General features: G+C 39.0%; 2 protein-coding genes across 3 annotated transcripts in view; one reads left to right on the top strand and one right to left on the bottom strand.

The window, feature by feature from the left end:
• Nucleotides 1–16,568, bottom strand: part of ano5b (anoctamin 5b) — a 42,635-nt gene extending 26,067 nt beyond the window's left edge. The window contains exons 1-3 of the mRNA XM_073836617.1: nucleotides 16,322–16,568; nucleotides 14,390–14,462; nucleotides 9,658–9,718 (exon numbers count right to left, since the gene is read on the bottom strand). Of these exons, the coding sequence (XP_073692718.1) occupies nucleotides 9,658–9,718; nucleotides 14,390–14,462; nucleotides 16,322–16,397 (210 nt within the window). The 5' untranslated portion in view covers nucleotides 16,398–16,568. The remainder of the gene's footprint in view (nucleotides 1–9,657; nucleotides 9,719–14,389; nucleotides 14,463–16,321) is intronic.
• Nucleotides 16,569–18,897: 2,329 nt separating this feature from the next.
• tssc4 (tumor suppressing subtransferable candidate 4) lies at nucleotides 18,898–21,015 on the top strand. 2 transcript variants are annotated; one of them, XM_073837415.1, is made up of 4 exons: nucleotides 18,898–19,012; nucleotides 19,231–19,329; nucleotides 19,616–19,634; nucleotides 19,841–21,015. In XM_073837415.1, exon 4 carries the CDS (start codon nucleotides 19,918–19,920, stop codon nucleotides 20,836–20,838), a length of 921 nt encoding a protein of 306 aa, XP_073693516.1. In that variant the 5' UTR covers nucleotides 18,898–19,012; nucleotides 19,231–19,329; nucleotides 19,616–19,634; nucleotides 19,841–19,917; the 3' UTR covers nucleotides 20,839–21,015. The 2 variants fall into 2 exon arrangements, with proteins under 2 accessions (XP_073693516.1, XP_073693515.1); XM_073837414.1 differs by having other exon boundaries at nucleotides 19,231–19,346.
• The last annotated feature ends 4,140 nt before the right edge of the window (nucleotides 21,016–25,155 follow it).

The following is a 25,155-nucleotide window of genomic DNA, read 5'->3' as shown; positions in this document are numbered from 1 at the left end:
CACGTGAATCGTGTTAGAGGGAAGTGACTATTGCTAACGCTATGATCCTTATGAACTTGAACTCACCTGTTGTGTTTGTTTGAAGATTAGACCACAGAGACCTTTACTCACCTGATTGCACGTGTGTTGAACTGTGCACGTTTGTTAATAAATACCTTGAAAGATACTCACCTTCTCCCTTTGTGTGTGGTCGTGACAGGATACCAGCCCATAAAATATTAACTCACCGCGTCACTCATGGAGGCGAGCGCCGCTATCACCGAAGACACCCCCGATCCATTTGCGGATATGGTAAACGTCCTTCGTCAATCTCTACCTGCTGCTCCAACGACGATTTCCAACACGCCCCTCTCTCGCCCCATGAGTTATTCCGGAGACCCGGGTGGTTGCAATGGTTTCCTCCTGCAAAGTTCCCTCTATATTGAAGCCAACGCACACCAGTTTCCTAACGAAATTTCTAAAATATCTTTTATGATTTCCCTCCTCACTGGGCAGGCACTCCAATGGGCAGACGCACTCTGGAATTCACGGAGCGACGCTTTAATCTCCTATAATGCTTTCGTTGCCCACTTCAAGGACGTGTTTGGAGCTGCGCTCACTCCCCTTTCCGTGCACGACGAACTGATCACTCTGAATCAAGGTGCGTCCAATATCCATGAATACACCCTGCGCTTCCGCTCCCTAGCGGCCACCAGTGGTTGGAACCAAGTAGCTCTCCTAGCAGCCTACCGTAAGGGGCTTAAACCCCAGATCCGCAAGCATATGGTTATTTACGATGACAACGTGCCGCTGGAAACCTTTATTAAGAAGGCAGTAGGCATTTCTCAACATCTCTCAGCGTGTCCTTCTACAAAGTCTGTACCCAGCTTCCCTCCACTCCGAACACCGTCACCCCAACGAGATGCGGAAGAGCCTATGATTACTGACTCCTATCGCCTGGATCCTGCGGAGAGGAAACGACGAATTAATAATCGTCTGTGCCTATATTGTGGAGAAGCCTCTCACTTCATCAGTGCCTGTCCAGTCCGCCCGCCTCGTCCAATGGTGAGTACCGTATCTATTACTCCGACCATGTCTCTCTTACCCCATATTACCGCTGAACTAATAGTAAACTCTCGTACTCTCCCCATCTATGTGCTCGTGGATTCCGGAGCGGCTGGCAATTTTGTTTCATCACACTTCATTGCTAAACATCGAATTCCCACCGTTCAAAATGAGGTCACATACCAAATTACCACAATCCAAAACTCACCATTGGGCGATGGTAAGATATCTCGCCGGACCAGAAAAGTGACCCTCGTCTCCCAACACAACCACCGTGAACATCTGACCCTCCTGGTACTCCCGCGAGCCAACGTGGATGTCATCCTGGGCAGACCATGGCTCATTAAGCACCAACCCCGCATAGATTGGAGCACAGGAGAAGTCCTGGAGTGGGGCAAGACGTGTGAGGACCACGGCTACCGTCCTTCCTCGTCAGATGCAGAGTCTCCATACCGTCCTATCCCTCTGCACGCCACCACCATAGAGAGCCCTGCCACTCAATCCGCCACCGCCATTCCCCCCGTCTATCAGTCTTTCACCGATGTCTTCAGCAAGGAACGGGCCACACAACTACCACCGCACCGGCCCTGGGACTGTAGTATCGACCTGCTGCCAGGCGCCAAACTACCCCACGGGAAGATCTACCCCCTCTCACGTCCTGAGCAGGAAGCCATGGAGAATTACATCCAGGAGGCTCTCCAACAGGGGTTCATCAGACCTTCCACGTCCCCAGCAGCATCCAGTTTCTTCTTCGTCCCCAAGAAGGATGGTGGGCTCAGACCTTGCATAGACTACCGGGTGCTCAACGACGCCACGGTGAAATTCGCCTATCCACTTCCTCTAGTGCCAGCTGCCTTGGAGGAACTACGGGAAGCCCGCGTCTTCACCAAACTCGACCTCCGCAGTGCATACAACCTGATCCGTATCCGAGAAGGAGATGAGTGGAAGACCGCCTTCATCACCCCCACCGGTCACTATGAATATCAGGTGATGCCCTATGGCCTGGCTAACAGTCCTTCCGTATTTCAGAATTTCATGAACGAAATCTTCCGCGACTACCTCCATCGATTCGTAATCATCTACATTGACGATATCCTCATTTACTCACGTAACCTCAAAGAACATCAAGACCACGTCCGTCAGGTTCTCCAACGCCTCCGTGAGTACCAACTCTATCTAAAATTAGAAAAATGTGAATTCCATCAGCCCTCCATCTCCTTTCTCGGATACGTGATCACTGCGGAGGGAGTTCGCATGGAAGCCGGCAAGGTGGACGCAGTGGCCAAGTGGGCGGAGCCCAAGACGGTGAAGGAGCTTCAGCGTTTCTTAGGCTTCGCTAACTTCTACCGACGCTTTATAAAGAACTATAGCCTCCTATCGGCTCCACTCACTTCCCTCTTAAAGGGAGGACGCCGGGTACTACAGTGGACTCCAGAGGCTCAGCAAGCCTTCGACCGTCTAAAGCTAATGTTCACCACCGCTCCCATCCTCAAGCACCCCGACCCTTCAAGGCCCTTCGTGGTGGAGGTAGATGCGGCGGACGTGGGCGTAGGAGCTGTGCTGTCCCAGTGGTCTGATGAACCCCGATCCCTCCATCCGTGTGCGTACTATTCCAAAAAACTCACCCCAGCTGAGCAGAATTATGGAATTGGAGACCGCGAACTGCTGGCCATAAAGCTCGCCCTCGAAGAGTGGCGGCACTGGTTGGAAGGAGCCCAGTTCCCCTTCACCGTAATAACCGACCACAAGAACCTCCAGTACATTCAGCACGCCAAGAGACTAAATGCCCGCCAAGCTCGCTGGTCATTATTCTTTGCCCGATTCAATTTCAACATTACTTACCAACCCGGCCATAAAAACACCAAAGCAGACGCCCTATCACGTATGCACTCACCTGAACCTACCTCTGACGATCCTGATCCAATTCTACCCCCATCTGTCTTTCTCGCACCCATACTATGGCAGCTGGATGAAGATATACGGGCCGCCACCTTCGAGGAACCTGCACCACCGGAGCTTCCCCCGGGTCGTGTCTATGTCCCAAGCCGTCTCAGACCCCTTCTGTTGGATAGTACGCACACGTCCCCCGGCTCAGGACATCCTGGCAGCAGGCGAACCCTCTCGCTCCTCCAGCAGAAATATTGGTGGCCCAACATGAGCAGGGAAGTGGAACGGTACGTCCAAGGATGTTCGGTCTGCGCCGTCAACACAACCCCACGCCGCTTACCCGAAGGTAAATTACAACCGTTACCTATTCCCCGCCGACCCTGGACACACTTGGGCATTGACTTCGCCACAGACCTGCCCCCCTCTCAGGGTTACACCACAATTTTAGTGGTAGTCGATCGATTCTCGAAAGCTTGCAAATTAATACCTCTCAAAGGTCTCCCCACAGCACTAGAAACCGCAGAGGCACTGTTCCACAATGTATTCCGGAACTTCGGACTCCCAGAAGACATCGTGTCCGATCGGGGACCCCAATTCATTTCCAGGGTCTGGCGGGCCTTCTTCCAACTTCTGGGTACCACAGTCAGCCTGTCATCCGGATATCACCCTCAGACGAACGGGCAGACCGAACGGAAAATTCAGGAAATCTCCCGCTACCTTCGGACGTACTGTTCCCAACATCAAAACACCTGGAGCCAGTATCTACCGTGGGCTGAGTATGCGCAAAATTCCCTCCGTCAAACCTCTACTGGTCTAACCCCATTCCAATGTATTCTAGGTTATCAACCAGCTCTGTTTCCATGGACTGGAGAGTCCTCCGAGGTGCCCGCGGTAGATCACTGGTTCCGAGAGAGCGAGAGGGTGTGGGACTCAGCGCACGTCCATCTCCAGCGGGCAGTACGGAGGCATACGGAACATGCCAACCGCCGTAGGTTACCCAACCCAGTTTACCTCCCCGGGGACCAGGTATGGTTGTCCACTCGAGACATACGCCTCCGGCTGCCCAGTAGGAAGCTGAGTCCCCGCTACATAGGGCCCTTCACCGTGCACTCACAGATCAACCCTGTCACCTACCGTCTAAACCTACCTCCACATTACAGAATCGCCCCCTCGTTTCACGTTTCCCTACTCAAACGCCACACTGAACCCCTGTTCCCTTCCTCCACAGAATCGGAGTCACCTCCTCCTCCCGACCCGCCAGAGATCCTTGGAGATAACATCTACCAAGTCCAAGAAATCCTAGACTCCCGGCGGCGGAACGGCCAGCTCCAGTACCTAGTGGACTGGGAGGGGTTCGGACCCGAGGAGAGATCGTGGATACCCCGTGACGACATCCTGGACCCGACTCTCCTCGAGGAATTCCACCGCCAACATCCCGAACGCCCAGCTCCCAGAGGTCGTGGTCGTCCCCGTCGCCGTTCTTGGGTGCCAGGAGTCACCCGTGGAGGAGGGGGTGATGTCACACCCTCTGCACGTTCCCTCAGCCCCAATCACCACGATCCTCCACCAACCAGCCAATCACCACCACAGCACACCCGTGAACCATCACCAGAATACTAATCACCGTCACCTGCACCAGCAATCACCACACCCTTTATATACCTACCTCTGCCACTCACTCACCGGCTGGTATCGAAGTTGCATGGATGCTTCTCTGTGGATCTTCTCCCCCTCCTGTTATCTCTCCTGTGCTCCTCGTGGATTCTTCCGATGTTCTCCTGTGCTCCTCGTGGATTGCTCTGATGTTCTCCTGTGAAACACGTGAATCGTGTTAGAGGGAAGTGACTATTGCTAACGCTATGATCCTTATGAACTTGAACTCACCTGTTGTGTTTGTTTGAAGATTAGACCACAGAGACCTTTACTCACCTGATTGCACGTGTGTTGAACTGTGCACGTTTGTTAATAAATACCTTGAAAGATACTCACCTTCTCCCTTTGTGTGTGGTCGTGACAGTCTTACTGTGTTATTGTAATGTATTATCTTAATTATGAACACACTGCTTTGTAGTGCAAACTGTGTAGCTGGGGCAGTAAAAAGAAAAAAAATTGTAACTTATTTACCCCTAAAAGGTTCAAAGTACTACTTTAAGGCTAAATAGTTCTACTCCATGGTAAGAATACTGCCCCAGTGACAAGCTGTGGTACTCTTAAAAGGTACGATTTTTCCACGTTTGCACAGTGTATGAAAGCAGAAAATATTTGGTTACATAAAAATAGGGCTTTTTCAGTACAGAAGTTCCTGCCCACATATTGCAGATTGCAGACTAAAGGTGGGCAGCATTAAATGTAAACTAAAGACTAGAGGTATTCAAATGACAGCTGAATTGATTCATTCCACTGTGTTTCAGGAGACATGACATTTTCAGAATCTTTTATTTTCCTTTGCTGAACAGCAATCCTAACTTAAATGTCGTTTTTTACAGTGTGCTCAAATTTCCTGAAGTGAAATGTCACACAACACATAATTTGATCAGTAGTATGTGTCATTTTTGTCTTTCCTGTACTTTTGCTGTCTCCCCCACATACTTTGGCAGACATTCCATTGGTTAGTCAGCCAACAACTTCAATGCTGAGCAGCCAACTTTGTGGGATAAAAGCACTTCCTGTAGGGAACAGTCTGGCGGAGCTCTTTTTGTACCAGGATACACACAACACATACGCCTGCCTAGTGCATGATATCCCAATTAGTGAGCAGTCTAATACTGCCAATCAAATTAGAGGTTGTTAACAGAAAATGAGTGCAAGTAAACATATGTTTCATCATAGACAAATTAGATTACAGTCTCAGATTGGTTGTTCTGTTAATTTGATTGTTTGTGGTTTATTACATTTTGAATTGTAAGTTCTTTAATTATTTTGGAACAACACTAGATACACAACAAAAACAACACCGCATTTCTGATAAAAGCAGCTGTAAACAAACATACACTTATACCCAGCACAAGCACAAACCTTGACAAGTTGACATATTGAAGGCTGAGGCAATGAAATGAAAGAATGGACAAGGGCATCAACATTTCCTTAAACAGCGCTAGCATTTAGAGCAAGGTTCACATCCCCAAATATATGTGACACCACAGACAAGCACATTTGTGACAATCTGAGATGCTGATGAAGCATAATAAACTGCTGAATAATAATGCAAACAAATAAATATAAAGCAGAAACAGCAGTAGATGAAAACCGGTAGAGTGGGGGACGGACAGACAAGCAGTACATGTAGCTCTGTCCGTACCTGCCTGAAAGGTCCTCCGGTAGCCCGTCAGAACGGCACAGCCATCTTAATCCATGAGATTAAGTAAGGTTAGGAGTGTAGAGATGGAAGTAAAAATTTAAAACCACACAAGCTACTTTTCAACATGCATTTCTCTAGGGGGAAAATAACACGTGGTATGGTTAACATGTTAAATCTAGGGGTTACAACAATTGTACCATGAATAAAACAGCTTGTGAACAGTCACTTAACCTCAGAAAAGACAACAATATAACTTATGTTCACCAGTTGGAGTCCACTTTAACCTTTAGAATGTTCTATTGTTGTTTTTAATTAAATACATGTGAGGAATGAAAGATTGGACGCCACATATTTTTTTGCAGAGCATGGTGGTGGAATTGTAAACAAAGAAAATAGTATAATTTAATCAAACAAATGTCTCATTATAATCGAAAAGACAACGAATGAATACAGCGATCTTTCCAGCCACATTAAAGACACAATGTTTGTATTTTGCTATAAAAATGACAGATTTTGAAAGCTGAGACTTTGTTTTATAATAGAAGTACCAAAAGCACAAAGCTTATTGCAATTATTGGGTGGTTGGCGCACTACAAATAGGCCTAACGAATGCAATCGAACATGTGAAATATTATTTCCAAGCATACCATCCCAGCGATTATAACACAAGTTATGATTTCTGTTAATAATCCCACATATATTCTACATTCTTGTAATTTCAAATTCATTCTCGTAATATTTTGACTTAATTCTCGTAATTTTACATTATATATTTTTTACGTGGCGCTGAAATGTCACAGTTTTCACTGTTTAAATTAAACACATATTTCTTCTTGTTAAAGTTACAAAAGTCATTTAGTCAAGAGCAGAAAGAGATTTTCTTTCTTTTGTTGTTTGATTAACATGAATGACAGACTATTATATTAGACTGCTGTCACTTTAAGAGCTGCCCGGAATCAATATACTGTTACACATTGTGTTTTCTTTCTCACCTGTTTGCTTTTCACTTTTCACTTAAGACCTAAACAAGCTACGCCATATCGAGCTTAATATCGCATTCGATATTTAGCGCGATATGGCGTAGCTTGTCAGAGATTTACGTCTCTGTGTATCAATTGCCGCTCCAGCGGAACCTGAGCGGAACGCACGTGATGGAGATTTACTACTAATCAAAGCACCGGCTTCATTGACTAAACGCGCCTCACAATATCGTACGATATATTGCACAGCCCTACTTGCAAATACTAGCATTTTTACACATTCAAGTGTGTGTATTTAACCATTCAAGTGGCAAAAATAACTCTCCCACAATCTATGAGCACTAGGGATACTCATGGTTCGGTTTGTATCACGGTTTTAGAAAAGAGATAAATAAAAGACGACAATGGATGATTTAGTTTCAAAATGACCTGTTTAACAATATTTTGGATTTTGAAAAGCCTGTTGCCTTTTGCCATTTATCTAAGGTGATATTGGATTAAAAACAAACAAAAACAACATTTGTTTCTAATTTAATTGGTTCCACAGTGTTTGCTGATTTATATTTATTATTTATTTTATATTAGGCATAGCCTACAGCATGGCATATTTTTTTTCCTTTTGTTAATAAAAGTTCTTTGGTTTATTTACAGGCTAAGTGAGTTTGACGCTGTATTTTGTTGTTGCTTGAATTGCAACAACTGCTTTATGCCGAATTGCTGCTAATTAGAAAGTGAAAGTAAAATGCGCACAGCGCTTTTAAACTATTTAAAAGCGATGAAAAGTGAGGAAAAGAGGTACATCTTCTGACTTTTAAATGTTTAAACTGCCAAAGCTTAAATAAGTTTAGTTTAAACACACAGACAGCAATGTGTTCTGTTCAGGTCCCACCAAATGATACGTTTTTGTGACCATATAGCACAGCAACATCACCTGTTGACAAATTTCTACTGGTTAATCATGTTTACTGCTATTTCGCCCACTCCTATTTAAACCATTACTAAAATCACAAATATGTGAACTGGTAAATAGGTATATATATCGTTTCCATTCTATGAGAAGACCAATATTTGCTCTGAGCAGAGCCAACAGGTGCTGTGGTCTCGCAGGCCTCCTCTGATCGTGCTATTATGGGTGATGATTAGGCCTACTGGGAAGGAAGCCTTTGATAATGGCACCTTTGTGTAATACTTTGAAGCAGAGAGGGAAAAAGCATAAGCGGTGTTGATAAAACCTGTCTGAATACAAACCTGTGGCCCACACAACAATTTCCTAGTAAACATCAACAGTTTCACTGAATCAATTTTTTTTTTTTTGCTTCAGCAGATAGACCGAGATGGGCTCAGCTTGTTCAGCAGATGGGCTGAAAATATATTCACAATTCCTCATGCATCACATGACTCGCTATAGTAGGAATATAAAGTAGAATTTTTATCGGCTGAATGAATCGGGCTTACATCATTGCACTATTAATGCATGACAAAACACATAACTCTCAACAGGAAAAGTGTGTTAGGAAATGCCATCGAACCAAGTCAGAGAACATTCACAGAACAGCTATTCCACATTAACAGCAACTAAACCACAATTCCAAACCACGTCTTGTGTCCAAGGCAAAGTCTGTTGAAAAAGCTGCACAGTAACACAGGAACTATATCTTTATCAACAGGATGCAATTGTGTCTCTGAGGAACTGGGGGCTTTGTAATATCCAGCAAAACCTTAGCAAAGCAAATAACAACCACACTACGAGGTCGGGAGCGGGACTGTAAATAAATTTACTGATAAATGACTATTCAATTCATAACCTAAAATAGATGGATACAAACACCCTTGAGTCACGTACACGCAAACCAATGCATAAACTGCTGAAGGAAAACCATGTCTTGCATTTTTAAAATGATAAATATGCAAAATGTCTATTTTCTAATCAATCTGTTGATGCTCAAGAGCCATGATTATTTAAAAATAGAAAACACAGTTTTCCTTAAAACAGAATGATCCCTTTAAGAGTTTATTTATGACGTTTACTGGGTCATCTACTTGTTCATACAGTATGGCTATCAAAGAGAAAACTAAATTAAAGAGCCAGTTACCATAGCAACAACTCTCACTCTCTTTCTCACTTTCTCCCAGTTTCTGACAAGCATAGCCTCACTTGTTGCCTGCAAGTGGTGTGTCAATTAGCCAGTTTTAATTCTGATATGTTCTTCTGAGCAAAAAAAATCTAATAATTTCATTTGATACCATTTGAATAATGACTCAGGAAACATTTGAGTAACTCTGTAACTAAATTAATCTCTCTATCATCTTACAAGTGAGGTCAAGGGAAGAAAAGCACTCATGCAAACACATAAAAACAAACACAGCAGGCATGGTGTAACGCGAAGGGCTCGGAAATCTATTCAGGGTTCACATGGGTGTCAACGTTGCACTTTCAAAAGAGGATACCATGAGGTCTGTCCTGATAAGAGACTCTGTCTTCTGTGCGACAGCCCAGGGTGACAGCGCACTGATAAACACAGAAGAGACAGCAGAACGATTCACACTGTCAGACACTACATTATGCAGTCCCTTTGAAAAGTAAAAGAGTCAATAAATGTTTTTTTCCCGCAGGATAGAAAGAACAACACTTTGCACTGACTAAATTACTTTCTGATGATGAGAGCTCAGAATGATAAACTTCAAAATAAACTTTAATAATAACATTTTTATGATCTAGTTGGATTATTAGCAATTGTAATGCGTGCTTTGCCTGGGGGCACTGGTTCCTCTCAGTTTTTTATTCCCCTCTCACTTTTGTCAGTCTCCTTTTTTCTCACTCCAGGGATGATTTCCATAAAGTTTTAAAACATTATGCACTGTGAAAAATGTTATACAAGTTCAACTGAAGTGATTCAGACTATCTCATCTTAAAATTCATAAAGTTGGTTGCTTCACTTGACTATTTTTAATATATACAGGTCCTTCTCAAAAAAATAGCATACTGTGATAAAGTTCATTATTTTCTGTAATGTACTGATAAACATTAGACTTTCATATATTTTAGATTCATTACACACAACTGAAGTAGTTCAAGCCTTTTATCGTTTTAATATTGATGATTTTGGCATACAGCTCATGAAAACCCAAAATTCCTATCTCAAAAAATTAGCATATTTCATCCGACCAATAAAAGAAAAGTGTTTTTAATTCAAAAAAGTCAACCTTCAAATAATTATGTTCAGTTATGCACTCAATACTTGGTCGGGAATGCTTTTGCAGAAATGACTGCTTCAACGCGGCGTGGCATGGAGGCAATCAGCCTGTGGCACTGCTGAGGTGTTATGGAGGCCCAGGATGCTTCGATAGCGGCCTTAAGCTCATCCAGAGTGTTGGGTCTTGCGTCTCTCAACTTTCTCTTCACAATATCCCACAGATTCTGACTGTGGGTACTTGACACTGGACTTCAGGCATTTTGGCATTTCCCTCTCCCCAGTCTTCCTCCAGACTCTGGCACCTTGATTTCCGAATGACATGCAAAATTTGCTTTCATCCGAAAAAAGTACTTTGGACCACTGAGCAACAGTCCAGTGCTGCTTCTCTGTAGCCCAGGTCAGGTGCTTCTGCCGCTGTTTCTGGTTCAAAAGTGGCTTGACCTGGCGCCTGTACACGGTGGCTCTGGATGTTTCTACTCCAGACTCAGTCCACTGCTTCTGCAGGTCCCCCAAGGTCTGGAATCGGTCCTTCTCCACAATCTTCCTCAGGGTCCGGTCACCTCTTCTCGTTGTGCAGCATTTTCTGCCACACTTTTTCCTTCCCACAGACTTCCCACTGAGGTGCCTTGATACAGCACTCTGGGAACAGCCTATTCGTTCAGAAATTTCTTTCTGTGTCTTACCCTCTTGCTTGAGGGTGTCAATGATGGCCTTCAGGACAGCAGTCAGGTCGGCAGTCTTATCCATGATTGCGGTTTTGAGTAATGAACCAGGCTGGGAGTTTTTAAAAGCCTCAGGAATCTTTTGCAGGTGTTTAGAGTTAATTAGTTGATTCAGATGATTAGGTTAATAGCTCGTTTAGAGAACCTTTTCATGATATGCTAATTTTTTTGAGATAGGAATTTGGGGTTTTCATGAGCTGTATGCAAAAATCATCAATATTAAAACAAAAGGCTTGAACTACTTCAGTTGTGTGGAATGAATCTAAAATATATGAAAGTCTAATGTTTATCAGTACATGACAGAAAATAATTAACTTTATCACAATATGCAAATTTTTTGAGAAGGACCTGTATATTTTTAAATAAATATAATTTTTTTGTGAACACTGAGTTGGACTTAGATTAAAGGCACAATATTTATGTTTTCACCGCTAGAGGGCGCTTATTCAAAACAAACAAAGAATGGGGGTGAACCCCAGGGTGGGGCTAAAAGTTGTGGAAGCAATCGAGGAATAGCAATTGCTAATGAAGGATGAATGCAATTCACGTTTATATCATTTATTAAGCTCTGCGTGTTTGTCACCTGTCTAATAAAATGCATAACATATTAAAATGTCTTTGGGGTTTCTACGATTTCTACTAAATAAAATCAACGGTTGTATGATGTCATTGCCATGTGATGCAATGACACGGTCCGTTAGACTAGTTAAAATTGCTTATTTCTCTGGATTTAAACATTCTTCAAAATATCCGGGATAAAGTAAGTACACAAGTCTGGAAAATATATAACACTGTTCTAGTGTTTTTTTAAATATTTTAATAAAAAAAAATTGTACATATGGTGCCTTTAATCCATCTCAAGTTTTCCCATGAAGATTGCTTGACCTTTTTTTTTTTTTTTGAGTGAATACCTCTATGTATTTGTATTGTAAAACCAACATTTTTTTTACTTGGTTTAAGCACAGCAGCTGTCTTTGTGCTATGGTCCACAACAAATGTTGGTTAAACAGATGTCAACAGAAACTCTCTGACTCATCACTAGATCACATTACAAGGTACTGTACATGTGTAAACATTTTGCACATTTGACCTTAAATTTTAAATCTAAGGTACACAAATGTAGATTAATATGCTCAGGGTTCCAAATTGAAGGTCAGTTTACAATGGGAAGGACTGGAGTTTCAACCATTTTATATGTTTTTACCTTGGTAAGAAAAATAGTATATTTAATAAAAGTATATTTATATTTGTACATATATTTATATCGGTCTCAAATTCTAAGCCTAAGGAACGATAAACATGTAGCATAAAACATGCTCTAGACATTCATTTTTTCCTGAGATACTGAGGTTTAAGTATCTATTTAAAAATTTCAGTAATGTCTGTATAATTTTGTAAAAAAAAAAAAATTACCCAAAAATGAAAATTACCCCATGATTTACTCACTCTCAAGCCATCCTATTTGTATATGACTTTCTTCTTTCAGACGAATACAATCAGAGTTATATTAAACAAATGTCTGTTCTATTTTAAAACCCAATAATGTGCATCCATCATAAAAAGTGTTCCACAATCCACACAGAAACGGGGTGTTAATAAAGGGTGTTTGACTGCATTTTTTTAAAGAAAAATATCCATTTTTAAAATCCCCGGATGGATGCACTTTTTTGGACTTCTATTGGACTGTTGAATCTCAACAGCCATTCACTACCATTAGAAAGCTGGGAAGAGCCAGCACATTTTCTAATACAACTCTGACTGTATTTGTCTGAAAGAAGAAAGTCATATACACCTAAGATGGCTTGAGGGTGAGTAAATCATGAGGTAATTTTCATTTTTGGGTGATCTATCCCTTTAAACCAAGTCAAAAAATGGCGGTTTTGCAATACTAATACATAGAGGTAATCAAGCAACCTCTGCTGGACCACTTGAGATGGATTAATCATCCAAGAATTTAAAAACTAAACAATTACACTGATGCATAGTCATGACATGCATGCTGCAATAACAATGATGATGAAAAGAAGCAATATATTACCATGCTTCAATTACTGCTGCAACAGGAAGCTTTATAGCTAGGATAAAATACTGCACACTATGGACGTTGTTAAGCAGCTATAATGAGCTGGACATCAGCTGTGGGTTTTGAGTTGATTCTCTAAGAGAAGGTAAAGCTTAAATGTATTCTAGGTCAAGCTCTTGCTGCTTCTGTTCATTTCACTGTGAATTAAGCACCTATAAATCAAACGTTTATTAAACCTACAAATCTTGTAGCGCATTTGTAGCTGCAAAGCATATGGCCAATATAAAACTTTTCATATAAAAATAACTTGGAGATTCAAATATTTCAGTGTGAATATTTTTGTATATTAAAGAGCAGGTCATGTGGGTTTTCAAAAAATATATTTTTTGCAGTTTGTAAGGAGCTGTCCTTCAATGTAAACAGTCTGCAAAGTTGTTTTATTTAAAAAAGTGAACTTGTTGTTTATGTTGCTGCCTGTGATACAGCTGTTCTGCATTCTAATTAAAAGTTAAGACCCATTCCCCCGGTTTCACAGACTTGGCTTAAGCCTAGTCCTAGACTAAAATGTAAGTCTGAGCTGTTTCAACTGAAATAAACTTGCACTGAATGATCTTAAAAATATATCAGTGCCTTTTTTCATTTTAAGATGCACACCAGTAATGTTTTTTCTAAGCATGTTTATAAAAATGTATTAAATGTCCTAATTGATCTATGGCCTAACCCTGGCTTAGTCTAAGCCCTGTCTGTGAAACCGGGCCAGATTGTCTTTTGTCTGTCATTCTTTAGACATTACAGTAGCCATATTTTGGTTTACAAACTGTTTTGTTTCATCAGCTGGTCACGTTAGAACCCGGCTAACGTATCCATCATTATTGTTTTGTGAAATGTTTACAGTTTAGCAGCTAAACTTAAGCTGTGAGCATGATTCGCTTGCATTGTATATGGAAAGATCAATCACAACAGACTTGGCCAGCTGACCAAGGGTTTTACAAAAGAACTGACTCGAATGAACCATTTCGAAATAATTGTGAAATGACTCTAATATTAAATGTATATTCTGAGAAAATTACAATGTTTTCTGACCTTGGATGTATTTCAACCTGTGGTGAGGACTCCTATCACAATATTAGGGCACTTTGAAAATTCCACATAACCTGCTCTTTAATGTAATACAGAGCAAGTAAAATGTATATACATACAAAACTGCAAGTCAGTGTAAATCCCTCTGTTTTTCCAATCACAGATTGCAGACATAATGTGAGACATTCCAGTCCCAGTCGGGAGGCATAATCAAATTACTATCCAGTGAATCACCTATGATCAGTACAAAGATTAAACAGTCACAGTGACAGGCAAAGCAGGAGGGATTAGCTTGGGGTTCCCCTGAAATACAGTACCATTTAGATGATTCCCAACCAAAAAGCCACTTTTCTTAATTTCTAGATTTTCTCTTTTCTTTCAACCACTCCCTCATAGAACACAAATTCATGACACAGGCAAACCCCAGCATCACTCAGAAGAACTGCAGAGCCAAATAATAATAATAACAATAATAATAAGTCACTTGGGCATACACACCCACACATCTATGTGAACACAGGTCGTGGACATAAACATACACCTACAAGCCTCATACTTAATAAAAATCTCCCTCAAGCCTTAATGCTCTAACAACCATTACCCAACCTGTGCAACAAAAAGCCTCAGGGTGATGGAAGCTATAAGCACTAGACTCAGGACTGATTCATTTCAGCTCTGCTCAGCTCAGTAATTCATTTTACATTATTAAAAAACAAGCCGAGTAATATCGAGTGGGATCAAACTACACTGTTGCATGACACATCTGTCACATCCCTGAGCTAAACCGTCAGCGCAGAATATTCTCTTCAGATAATACTGTATTTAGTGTAGTCATGGGGGGGAAAACCAGGAACGTTTCCCAGGCCCTGTGTCAAGAGGGGCCTTCTAAGGTCCTCAATGGCAAAGCCTATTGGGTATCATTTTAGATAAAATGTGATCCTGGACCACAAAGCCAGTCATAAGTAGCACAGGTATATTTGGAGCAATAGCCAACAAGACATTGTATGGGGCAAAATTAATCTTTTATGACAAAATATATTTGGATATTAAGTAAAGATCATGTTCTGTGAAGATCTTTCGTAAATTCCCTACAGCAAATATTTTAAAACCTTTTTTTGATTAGTCATATGCATTGCTAAGAACTTAATTTGGACAACTTTTAAGAAGATTTTCTCAATATTTGGATTTTTTGCACCCCCAGATTCCAGATTTTCAAATAGTTGTATCTCAGCCAAATATCATCCTAACAAAGCATACATCAGACACTTATGACTGGTTTTGTGGTCCAGGATCCAAAATAAGGATTTTGCTAATTGTTTGATGCAATACTACAACCCCAAGAACACTATATTCAAAACTACACTGACACAAAGACTGTTCACTTCTTTTTTTCATATCACAGCCTGCGTTTTCTAGTCTAAAAATGTCCTGTGCTCAGTGGAAATGAATGAACTTTGAATGAGTCACAACGACACCACACATTTGACTGATTCAACATAAGCACTGTTTGTATTCCCAAGTTAAACTGTACTGAGGCCAAGCCATGTGGCAAGAAGAAGAAACGTGAAAACTATTTAAAGGGGTGGTCCAAACTGCTACTAAAAGTGCAATTCATACAAAGACACGTACAATAATATATTACGTTTATCTGTAGTTTTTTCTGAATCCGTAGGTATATGCAGAAAATTTAACACTAGGACTTTTTTTTAGCAGATTTAAACCCTAATAAACAAACGCTTTCGTAATGCAAGATACGCACGGTGCCAGGTAACAACAGTCTCTGGGTGTAGACCGCAACTTTTCCATGCCTTGCCATTTCAGGAACTTATGCAGTTTTAATTTTAGCTCCACAACGCTTATATGAAAATATATCATTTGCTTATACATCTTTATTTTTTTAAGACGAACTGACCTAGCGAACATATGTTTCTTGTTTCCATTGTTGCCAGCTGATTTAACGCAGAGGTTACAGTATTTATTTCTTTTGTCCTTAACGCTGACAACAACTCTCAGGAGACTGACCTTCTCATTATGATTATGAATCCGGCATATTAGTGTTACACAACTGTTATAACAGTTAGCAGTTTCCTTACCTTCAATCTGAGAATCCAGCGTGTTGGACATTTCTATCAAAGTGGCTTCTTTCGTCTTCCCCGTTATTCTCTTCATGTTAACTTCGTGCGTTTCTTTTCTCCCAAGAGACAATGAAAAAATCAGTAAATCAACCAGATGAATCGGTTTTGTTTTTGGCTGAGAAAGGTGGCGACCGGGGTTTCCGCCTTCAAGCTTTAGGATGTTAGTAGGAGAACGTAGTGGCTAAACTGTAAATCCCTCGCTCGTTTTCTTCTCCATAACATCAATTACTAGAGCAGCAGCAACAGCAGCAGCGGCGAGCTGAGGAGATGTGATGATGATGGTGATGTCTTAAAGGGGAGTGGCTTTTCGTCGGCGTACTCACAGAAAATTTGTGAAAAGTGTAACGGGGCTCTGGGGTCGCGATCTTCATTACATGTGTTTGTTTTTAACTCACTTTACTACACAGTATGCATTTTTATTCATTCAAAATTAATCTGGAAAGGTATACACCTGTAAATGAGATTTATAAGGGGGTTAGGCTTCTTACTATGTGCTCCCCTACATATCCATTACCTCAATTAATGTTTAATGAAAACACTGGGTCAGGTCGCACGTACTTCTATTTTAGTTTGTGTGCTCCCTCTGCTGGTCATCCAGCAGATAGCAAGAGGTTGGGAGTGTGTTCCAATCCCCCCATAGTGCCTTGTGAAGTCTTATAAGGATATGCTGCATTTCTACACTCTTCTAAAAGTTTTTTTTTTTTTTTGGCTTCTGTGGTTCCATTAAGAATATTTAATATCCATAGAACTTTTCCAAACAACAAAAGATTCTTCATAGTGGTAATTTTTTAAAAAATGTTCTTTGTATTAGATGGAAACAATTTTTTTTTTTTTTTTTTTAAGAACTGTAGCCTACACTTACACTCCTTTGGGAAGCAAAATGATTCTTCTATGGTTGTTTTTTTTAAGATTAAATTAAGTTAAATTAATACATTTAATTATTTATTAAAGTCTTAAAGTTAAATTATTTAAATTTATTAAATAATTATTAAATTTATTAAAGTCTTTTCTGCTCACAAGTCTGTTTTTATTTTATCCAATGTTTAGCAAAAACAATAGAATTTTGAAATATTTTTACTATTTAAAATAACTGTTTTCTATTTGAATATATTTTAAAATGTAATTTATTTCTGTGATTTTAAAGCAGATTTTTTTTTGATCCTTCAGAAACCATTTTAATATTCTGATTTGCTGCTTAAAAATAATCAATTACTATTATTATGTTGTAAACAGCTGAGTAGAATTTTTTCAGGTTTCTTTGATGAATAGAAAGTTCAGAATGACAGCATTTATCTGAAATAGAAATCCTTTGTAACATAAATGTCTTTATCATCACCTTTGGTCAATTTAAAGCATCCTAGCTAAATAAAAGTATTAATTTCTATAAATTATCTCCCCCAAAAATAAATAAAATAAATACACTGACTCCAAGCTTTCAAATAGTATCATGTTACAAAGACTTCTATTCTTTTATAATGTTACAAAGCTTCTATAATGTTAACTTACAACATCAAAGAATCCTGAACAAATGTACTTAACTTTTTAAAATATTGGTAGTAATAATAATAATAATAATAATAATAATAATAATAATAATGATAATAATAATAATAATAAATGTTTCTTAAACAGCAAACCAGCATATTAGAATGATTTCTGAAAGATCATGTGACACTGAAGACTGGAGTAATGATGCTGAAAATTTAGCTTTGATTACAGGAATAAATTACATTTTAAAATATATTCAAATAGAAAGCAGTTATTTTAAATAGTACAAATATTTCACAATATTGCTGCTTTTGCTGTATTTTGGATCAAATAAATGCAGGCTTGTGAGCAATAGAGACATTTAAAAAAATATTATATTATATTATATTATATTATATTATATTATATTATATTATATTATATTATATTATATTATATTATATTATATTTAGAGCGAAGTTAACAGAGAAGAGTTTTCTTTCTTGAAGTTAAACTACATTACCCATAAAGCATCTCTTCGTAGAACATAACTAAGAGCTAAACGTATGTGAACAACCAGATAACGAGTCAAATAACTAACCTTCAAAATATGGATATATTAAATAGAATTTCTATATTTCTATATTTAAAGAATTTTTATCGTAAATTTCGTAGGGTCTAATGGCGTTTTAAATTCTTCTATTGTTCTATGGTTCTTTTATAGATATTTTTTATTAAGACACCTTCATTAAATTAAGCACATTTATTTTCACACGTCACAACATTAATTTATTACATGAAATTTTCGGCGTTTTAATTATTTAAATATTTCAGCCTATCCAATATAATTTAAACACGTAATAATATTTTATACAAACCCACATATTTGTATTATGTAGATTTTATGTTTTTGAACGTAACTGACCTTATATTGATTATATTATATTATATTATTTAGAGAGAAGTGAACAGAGAAGTGTTTTCCTTTCTTAAGTGTAAACTACATTACCCACAAAGCATTTCATCGTAGAGCATGCGCAGTCACTACAGCTAAAGGTATGCTATTGCTTATGTGAACAACCAGATAACGAGTCAAATTACTTAGTAACCTTCAAAATGCGGATGCTATATTTAAAGGATTTTGTAATCGTAAATTTCGCAGGGTCTAAGGGTACATTTGAGGTAACGTACTTTAGATAGTAACGTTACGTTAATAATCACAGCTAGGCGGACAAGCTACATTAGCTGTCTTAACGCGTGAACAGATCATATTTCTGTTTACTGACATTTCAGTCAAGTAATGATTTCTTTAGTTATAATCCCTGTCATTTCTCTAATTTCTTTAACTTAATACGCAGATATGTGAAGATATGCTGATTTTGTGTCATACACGCTTATAGGAAGAAGAGGACAGCCTCAAGACTAAACGCTATGGCCATAACTTTGATCAGTACTATGGACTCGGTGATTTTAGCTAAAATGAACATCTCGCAGTACCTGTGAGTCTTCAACCCCAGTAAGATACCTGCATGCACCCAAACATTGTTCCAGCTGTATAATAAATCCTCTGCTTTCTTCAGAGTAGTGGCGTTATGAAGCATGTAACGCCTTCATGTTAAAGAACCACAGCATCACAAGATCTGTAAAAATTGATTTTAATCAGTATTAATGTATTGAAATAGATGTGCTTCAGTATTATTAGATCACCCACTGTATGCAGTTGTAATGTAACTATATTTACTAAGTGAAGATCTCACTTCTTGTTTCTCATTCTGGTTCCTACAGGTGTCTCAAGAACCATTTGGTGAGCGACAAGTTTCTCATGTTTGCTTTTATACCCATAGTTTTTGTCAGTTATAAATAAGTTAAGGATATCATTCTGTTTATTAGCACTAGTGATATGTGCAAACAAGACTTTACATTTAATTTATTTGTTGCTCTTGAAGAAAATTCTGATTCTGGTTTAGCGCATCACTAATACAAGTACTTCTTCATTTCTATCATATTTAGATCTTTCACACAGCTTCTCAGCATAAATATCCAGTTTCTAATTGTATCCCTTGACGCAACCTGAGATTGGCAGCACGATGAGTGACTCAAAACGCAAAGAAAAGGATGACCTCAACAGTCTGTCTAATAGAGATACAGTTGACCTACCAGATGATCTTTCTCTAAGCGACTCTGACTCTGATGAGCCCATTGAGCATTTCGGAAGAAAGATTGAAGACTTGTCATCATCCTCAGAGGATGAAGACGAGACACCACAGCATGTCCAGTCTGTTCCTCAAGAAAATCCCACCTTTAAACTAACAGGTGGGAGCTCTGGTTTCTGTAATCGGAGTAGGGACATCTTTGCACAGTTGGATAGTGCTGCAAAGATCACATCTAAAGATCTAGGTGAAGACAACATTCTTGATGGCACGTTTGCCCGTCCTGCCCCACCATCACCTCCACAGCCAGCTCAAAGCAAGTGTGGTCAAGAGACAACCGAAAAACAACCTCCAAGTAAAAAACTCCCAGACTACCTTGCACACCCTGAGCGCTGGACCCACTACAGTCTTGAAGATATCCCTGAAACCAGTGATAGAAAGAATAGTCAGGTCGCTCATCAGTATATACAAGGCCTTCAAGAGAGCAAGAAGTCTCAGAAAGACACAATTGAGATTTTCACTCCAGCTTTCAATCAGGATCCCAGCAGCAAAAGCGAGAATAAGATTGTGTTCACTAAACCCAAGATTAAAGATCAGAGTGGGAGCAAACTTGATCATGCCAAGAAGGAAGTTGGACTTCAACACTTGGATCACAGACAAGAGACTGATGAAGGAGGGGATGCTCATCTTCAGCACCACCGCATCTCATGGAAGAATAAAGAGAAAAAAAGAAAGTGGGGTGCTGAAAAAGTGGAAGAGGACATAAAAGTATCTAGTGTTGTCTTCAACAGTAGCAAGAAAATAAATCGCAAACACTTCCGTAAAACACTTGAAGATGATGAAGGTGGCACAGAGTGAGAGCTTTAAACATAAATATTTAGAACTACTGTTCGAGTGTTCATGGTTTTCAAATTTACTGTTTTGTGTAAAGTTGTTTGACTATCTGTGTATCTTAGTTTTGCTTGTGTTATCCATGAAAAGCTCTTGCTGTCATACTGTGCAACAGAATAAACCACATATCTGGCGATTTGAAAACCTGCCTGCAGCAGTATCAGTGTTTTGGTGTGTATACCATTATTCTGAGGTACTGTCAAATTTTTATGACCACTTTTCATGAATAAATTTGGCTTCGTTATTTACCTGAGATCACATTAAACAAGTGTGCTTTGTCTTAATGCTAGTGAAGATGTAAAGCTCAATGTTTTGCATGGCCACGTGTTGATCGATCATGAACAATGCAAATTAGAAGATGAATTCCGCTTCTGCTTGCAAGGTTGAGTTTGACTATAGCAATTTCCTACTCCTTTTTTTTAAATCAATTGAAATGGCCAGTGCTTATTATGGAGAGGGGAAAAGTATATATATACACACACATTCAGCTGTTTAGAAGTTTGGAATCATTAAGATTTTTTTTTAAAGATGGGTTTTTTATTCACATTAAGGCTGCATTTATTTGATCAAAAATACAGAAACAAATGTAATATTGTGAAATAATATTGCAGTTCAAAATATCAACAATAATAGTTTTCTATTTTAATATATTTTAAAATATAATTTATTCCTGTGATGCAAAGCTGAATTTTCAGCATCATTACATCATTACATGATCCTTCAGAAATCATTTTAATATGTTGATTTATTATCGATGTTGGAAACTTGTGCTGATTGATATATATATTTCTTCAGGATTCTTTCGTTAAGGAATAAAAAGTTCAAAAAAAAATGTTTTTTAACAATATACACTACTGTTAAAAAAATTTAATTGATTTTAAATAAAAGTAGTAAAGACTTACATTGTTTTTTAATTTTATCTTTCACATCAATCTACGCTCCATACACCATAATGACAAAGTAAAAACTGAAATGATTCAATTGCATAAGTATTTATACACTTTTCTGGGACACTTTAGCTTTATGGGAAATTTAGCTCAGGAGCATTCATATCATTTGTAGACGTTACTACACTTTGAGTGGAGTTAACCCGTGTCAAATTAATTTAAATGACTATGATTTGGAAAGGCACACACCTCTCAATAAAAGGTCTAACAGCTGAAAATGCATATCAGAGCAAAAACCAAGCCCTGAGGTCAAAAGAACTGCCTGTGAGCTCAGAGACGGGATGCATTCCAACAGTAAAGGTAGCAGCCTCATGCTGTGGGGATGTTTTTCAGTGACAGGGACTGAGCGACTTGTCAGAGTAGAAGGAAAGCTCAACACAGGAAAATATAGAGATAGCCTTATTGAAAATCCAGTCCAGAGCATTCAGAACCTCAGAATTGGGCAGAAGGTTCACCTTCCAACAGGACAATGGGTCTCATTCACTAATAATTAAGTAGATTATTCGTATTCGTACGCACATTCGCAGCTCGATCTATAGTCCAACTCAACTTTTCTTATCTTTTCACTATAGGCTATATAAGATGAAAACGGCTTATCTTATTGTCTCTAGTCAAAATATCTAAAAAGAAAATCTTAACTTAAGATGCATTTACTAGATTGGCAAAATGACAAGATTTTTAGTGTTGTTTCCAGGGGGGGAAACGAATAATAACTAATAACAAAGTAAAATGTTCTTTCAAAAATATATATTTTACTGTACATAACCCACTGGCAGATAATTTTTCTTATTTTAAACAAAACACACTTAATTTAGTTTTCTTCCCCTGGAAAATAGACTAAATTTCCTACGTAATTTTGCTTATCTAATAAATGCATCTTAAGTTAAGAATAGACAAACCATTTTGCAGTGTATTAAGATTGGACAGAGTGCGTATGTGTGCTTTCAGTTATTCCTATATTTTTTCTTAAGTTTAGAATAAATTTTGGTATGAAAGTTTTAGTGGATCATGATTTGTTCATGAAAACGAAATTTGTGCATACGCATGCTTAGTAAATGAGACCCAATGACCCTAAGCAGACAGCAAGAGTGGCTTATAGAAAACTCTGTGTATATGCTTGAGAGGCCCAGCTACAGCCTGAGATTGAACCCAGTCAAACATTTCTGGAGAAACCTAAACATGTCTGCCATCCCCCATCCAAGCTGACAAATCTTGATAGTTGAAGAGGTGAGAAGAATGGCAGATAATGAAAGACAAAGCTTGTCGCATCATATCCAAAAAGACTAAGTACTGAGTTAAGGGTATGGATACTTATGTACTTATTTCAGTTTTTTAATTTGAATACATTTGCAAAGTTGTCACAAATCAGTTTTTTTGTTTGTTTGTTTGTTTGTTTTTCCATTATGGTTAGAGTGCAGATTGATGGGATGAGTGGAAAAAGTTATTATAAGCAGTTTAACATAAGGCAGAGGTTTGAATACTTTTGCAAGGCACTGTATATATTGTCGTGCTAGTCAAGCCCAAAATTATTCATACCCCTGGAAAATTCTGACTTAAAGTTACTTTTGTTCAACCAGCAAGTTTTTTTTTGACCGAAAATGACAGTCTTCTCCCAAAAGAAAATAAGACGATGTACAAGAGGCATCATTGTGGAAAAAAATATTTCCCAGCTTTTATTTACATTTGAACAAAAAGTGGCATGTCCAAAATTACAAAATTATTCATACCCTTGTAAACTGTCACAGTCTATGGGAAAATCCAAAGTTCTATACCATTCCAAATAAGTCCAAGCTGTTCCAAAGCATCCTAATTACCCTGATTCATTGAGAACAGCTGTTTTAATCAACTCAACAGGTTAAAAACAGAAGCTCTCTGCTGTTGGTTTGTGGACAGTCATGGATAAGACAAAGGAGCTCACTGAGGACCTGCGGCTGCACATTGTGGCTGCTTACAAATTCCAGTGGCTAAAGACGTTCCGCACCGTGAAAAATGGTCGGAAGCCAAAAGTGACACCTTTGCTGGCCAGGAGGATAATGTGAGAGATAAAAAAGAATCCAAGGATCAACACCAAGGCCATCCTGATGAATCTGGGCTGTGCTGGTGGCAACATCTCAAGGCAGACAGTCCATTGGACACTGCACACCACTGGGTTCCACGGACGGAGACCAAGGAGGACACCACTTCTCTAGATATGGCACACAAAAGCCTGCTTGGCCTTTGCAAATGCTCATTTGGACAAAGAAGAAGACGTCTGGTCTTCTGTTTTATGGTCAGGTGAAACAAAAATTGAATTGTAGCCTTCATTTGGTGTAAAAAAGGGGAAGCCTTTAACCCTAAAAACACCATCCCCACTGTGAAACATGGTGGACATTTCAGCACGACAACGACCCAAAACACACAGCAAAAGTGGTGAAGAAATGGTTGGCAGACAAAAACATTAACGTTTTGCAGTGGCCCAGCCGGAGTCCTGACTTAAATCCAATTGAGAATCTGTGGAGGGAGCTAAAGATCAGGGTGATGGCAAGGAGACCCTCCAACCTGAAAGAGCTGTTACCAGTGGAGACATGCAAAAAGCTGGTCAGCAATTATAGGAAGTGTTTGATTGCTGTAATGGCCAATAAAGGGTTTTATATTGATTATTGAGAAGTGTATGAATAATTTTGGACATGCCACTTTTTGTTCAAATGTAAATAAAAGATGAGTAATATTTTGGATGAATGATGCCTCTTGTGCATCGTCTTATCTTCTGGGAGACATCGGTGTCATTTCTAATAAAAAAACAAACAAAACAAAACAAAAAAAAAAACTTGCTGGTTGATTAAAAGTAACTTTAAGTCAAAATTTGCCAGGGGTATGAATCATATATATATATATATATATATATATATATATATATATATATATATATTTTTTTTTTTTTTTACAGTCAAACCAAAATGTGTGTATGTGTATATATATATATATATATATATATATATATATGTGTGTGTGTGTGTGTGTGTGTGTGTGTGTGTGTGTGTGTGTGTGTGTGTGTGTGTATTCATACATAGATACACAAGAATACATAGAATAAAGAACAGAATAAAATACATAGGAGTGCAAACTCTGACCAGTGGCAAATTCTAACAACACATTTTGATCTCAGTGACACTTTACGGAGAGAGAAGGCGGAGCGGAGTTTCGATCTCACGTTATCAGTATTGATGTGTCCCGACAGTAAAAATAAGAATCAGCCCCGCCCTTCAATAGAAAGCGATGACGTCTGTTGTCTCACCTGTAAAGGTAAATGGCATGAGCATACCGTCGTGCTTGCGGATCCCTTAAACATGAGTTGGGA

This window comes from Garra rufa, chromosome 3 (genome assembly GCF_049309525.1).
Source record: "Garra rufa chromosome 3, GarRuf1.0, whole genome shotgun sequence".
Classification (NCBI taxonomy): Eukaryota; Metazoa; Chordata; class Actinopteri; order Cypriniformes; family Cyprinidae; genus Garra; species Garra rufa.
Note: the sequence above shows the minus strand (reverse complement) of the source record. Positions and strands in the feature narration are given on the sequence as shown.

Excerpts from the sequence above, each read along its gene's own strand:
- tssc4 (XM_073837415.1), top strand. The coding sequence starts at position 19,918 with ATGAGTGACTCAAAACGCAAAGAAAAGGATGACCTCAACAGTCTGTCT.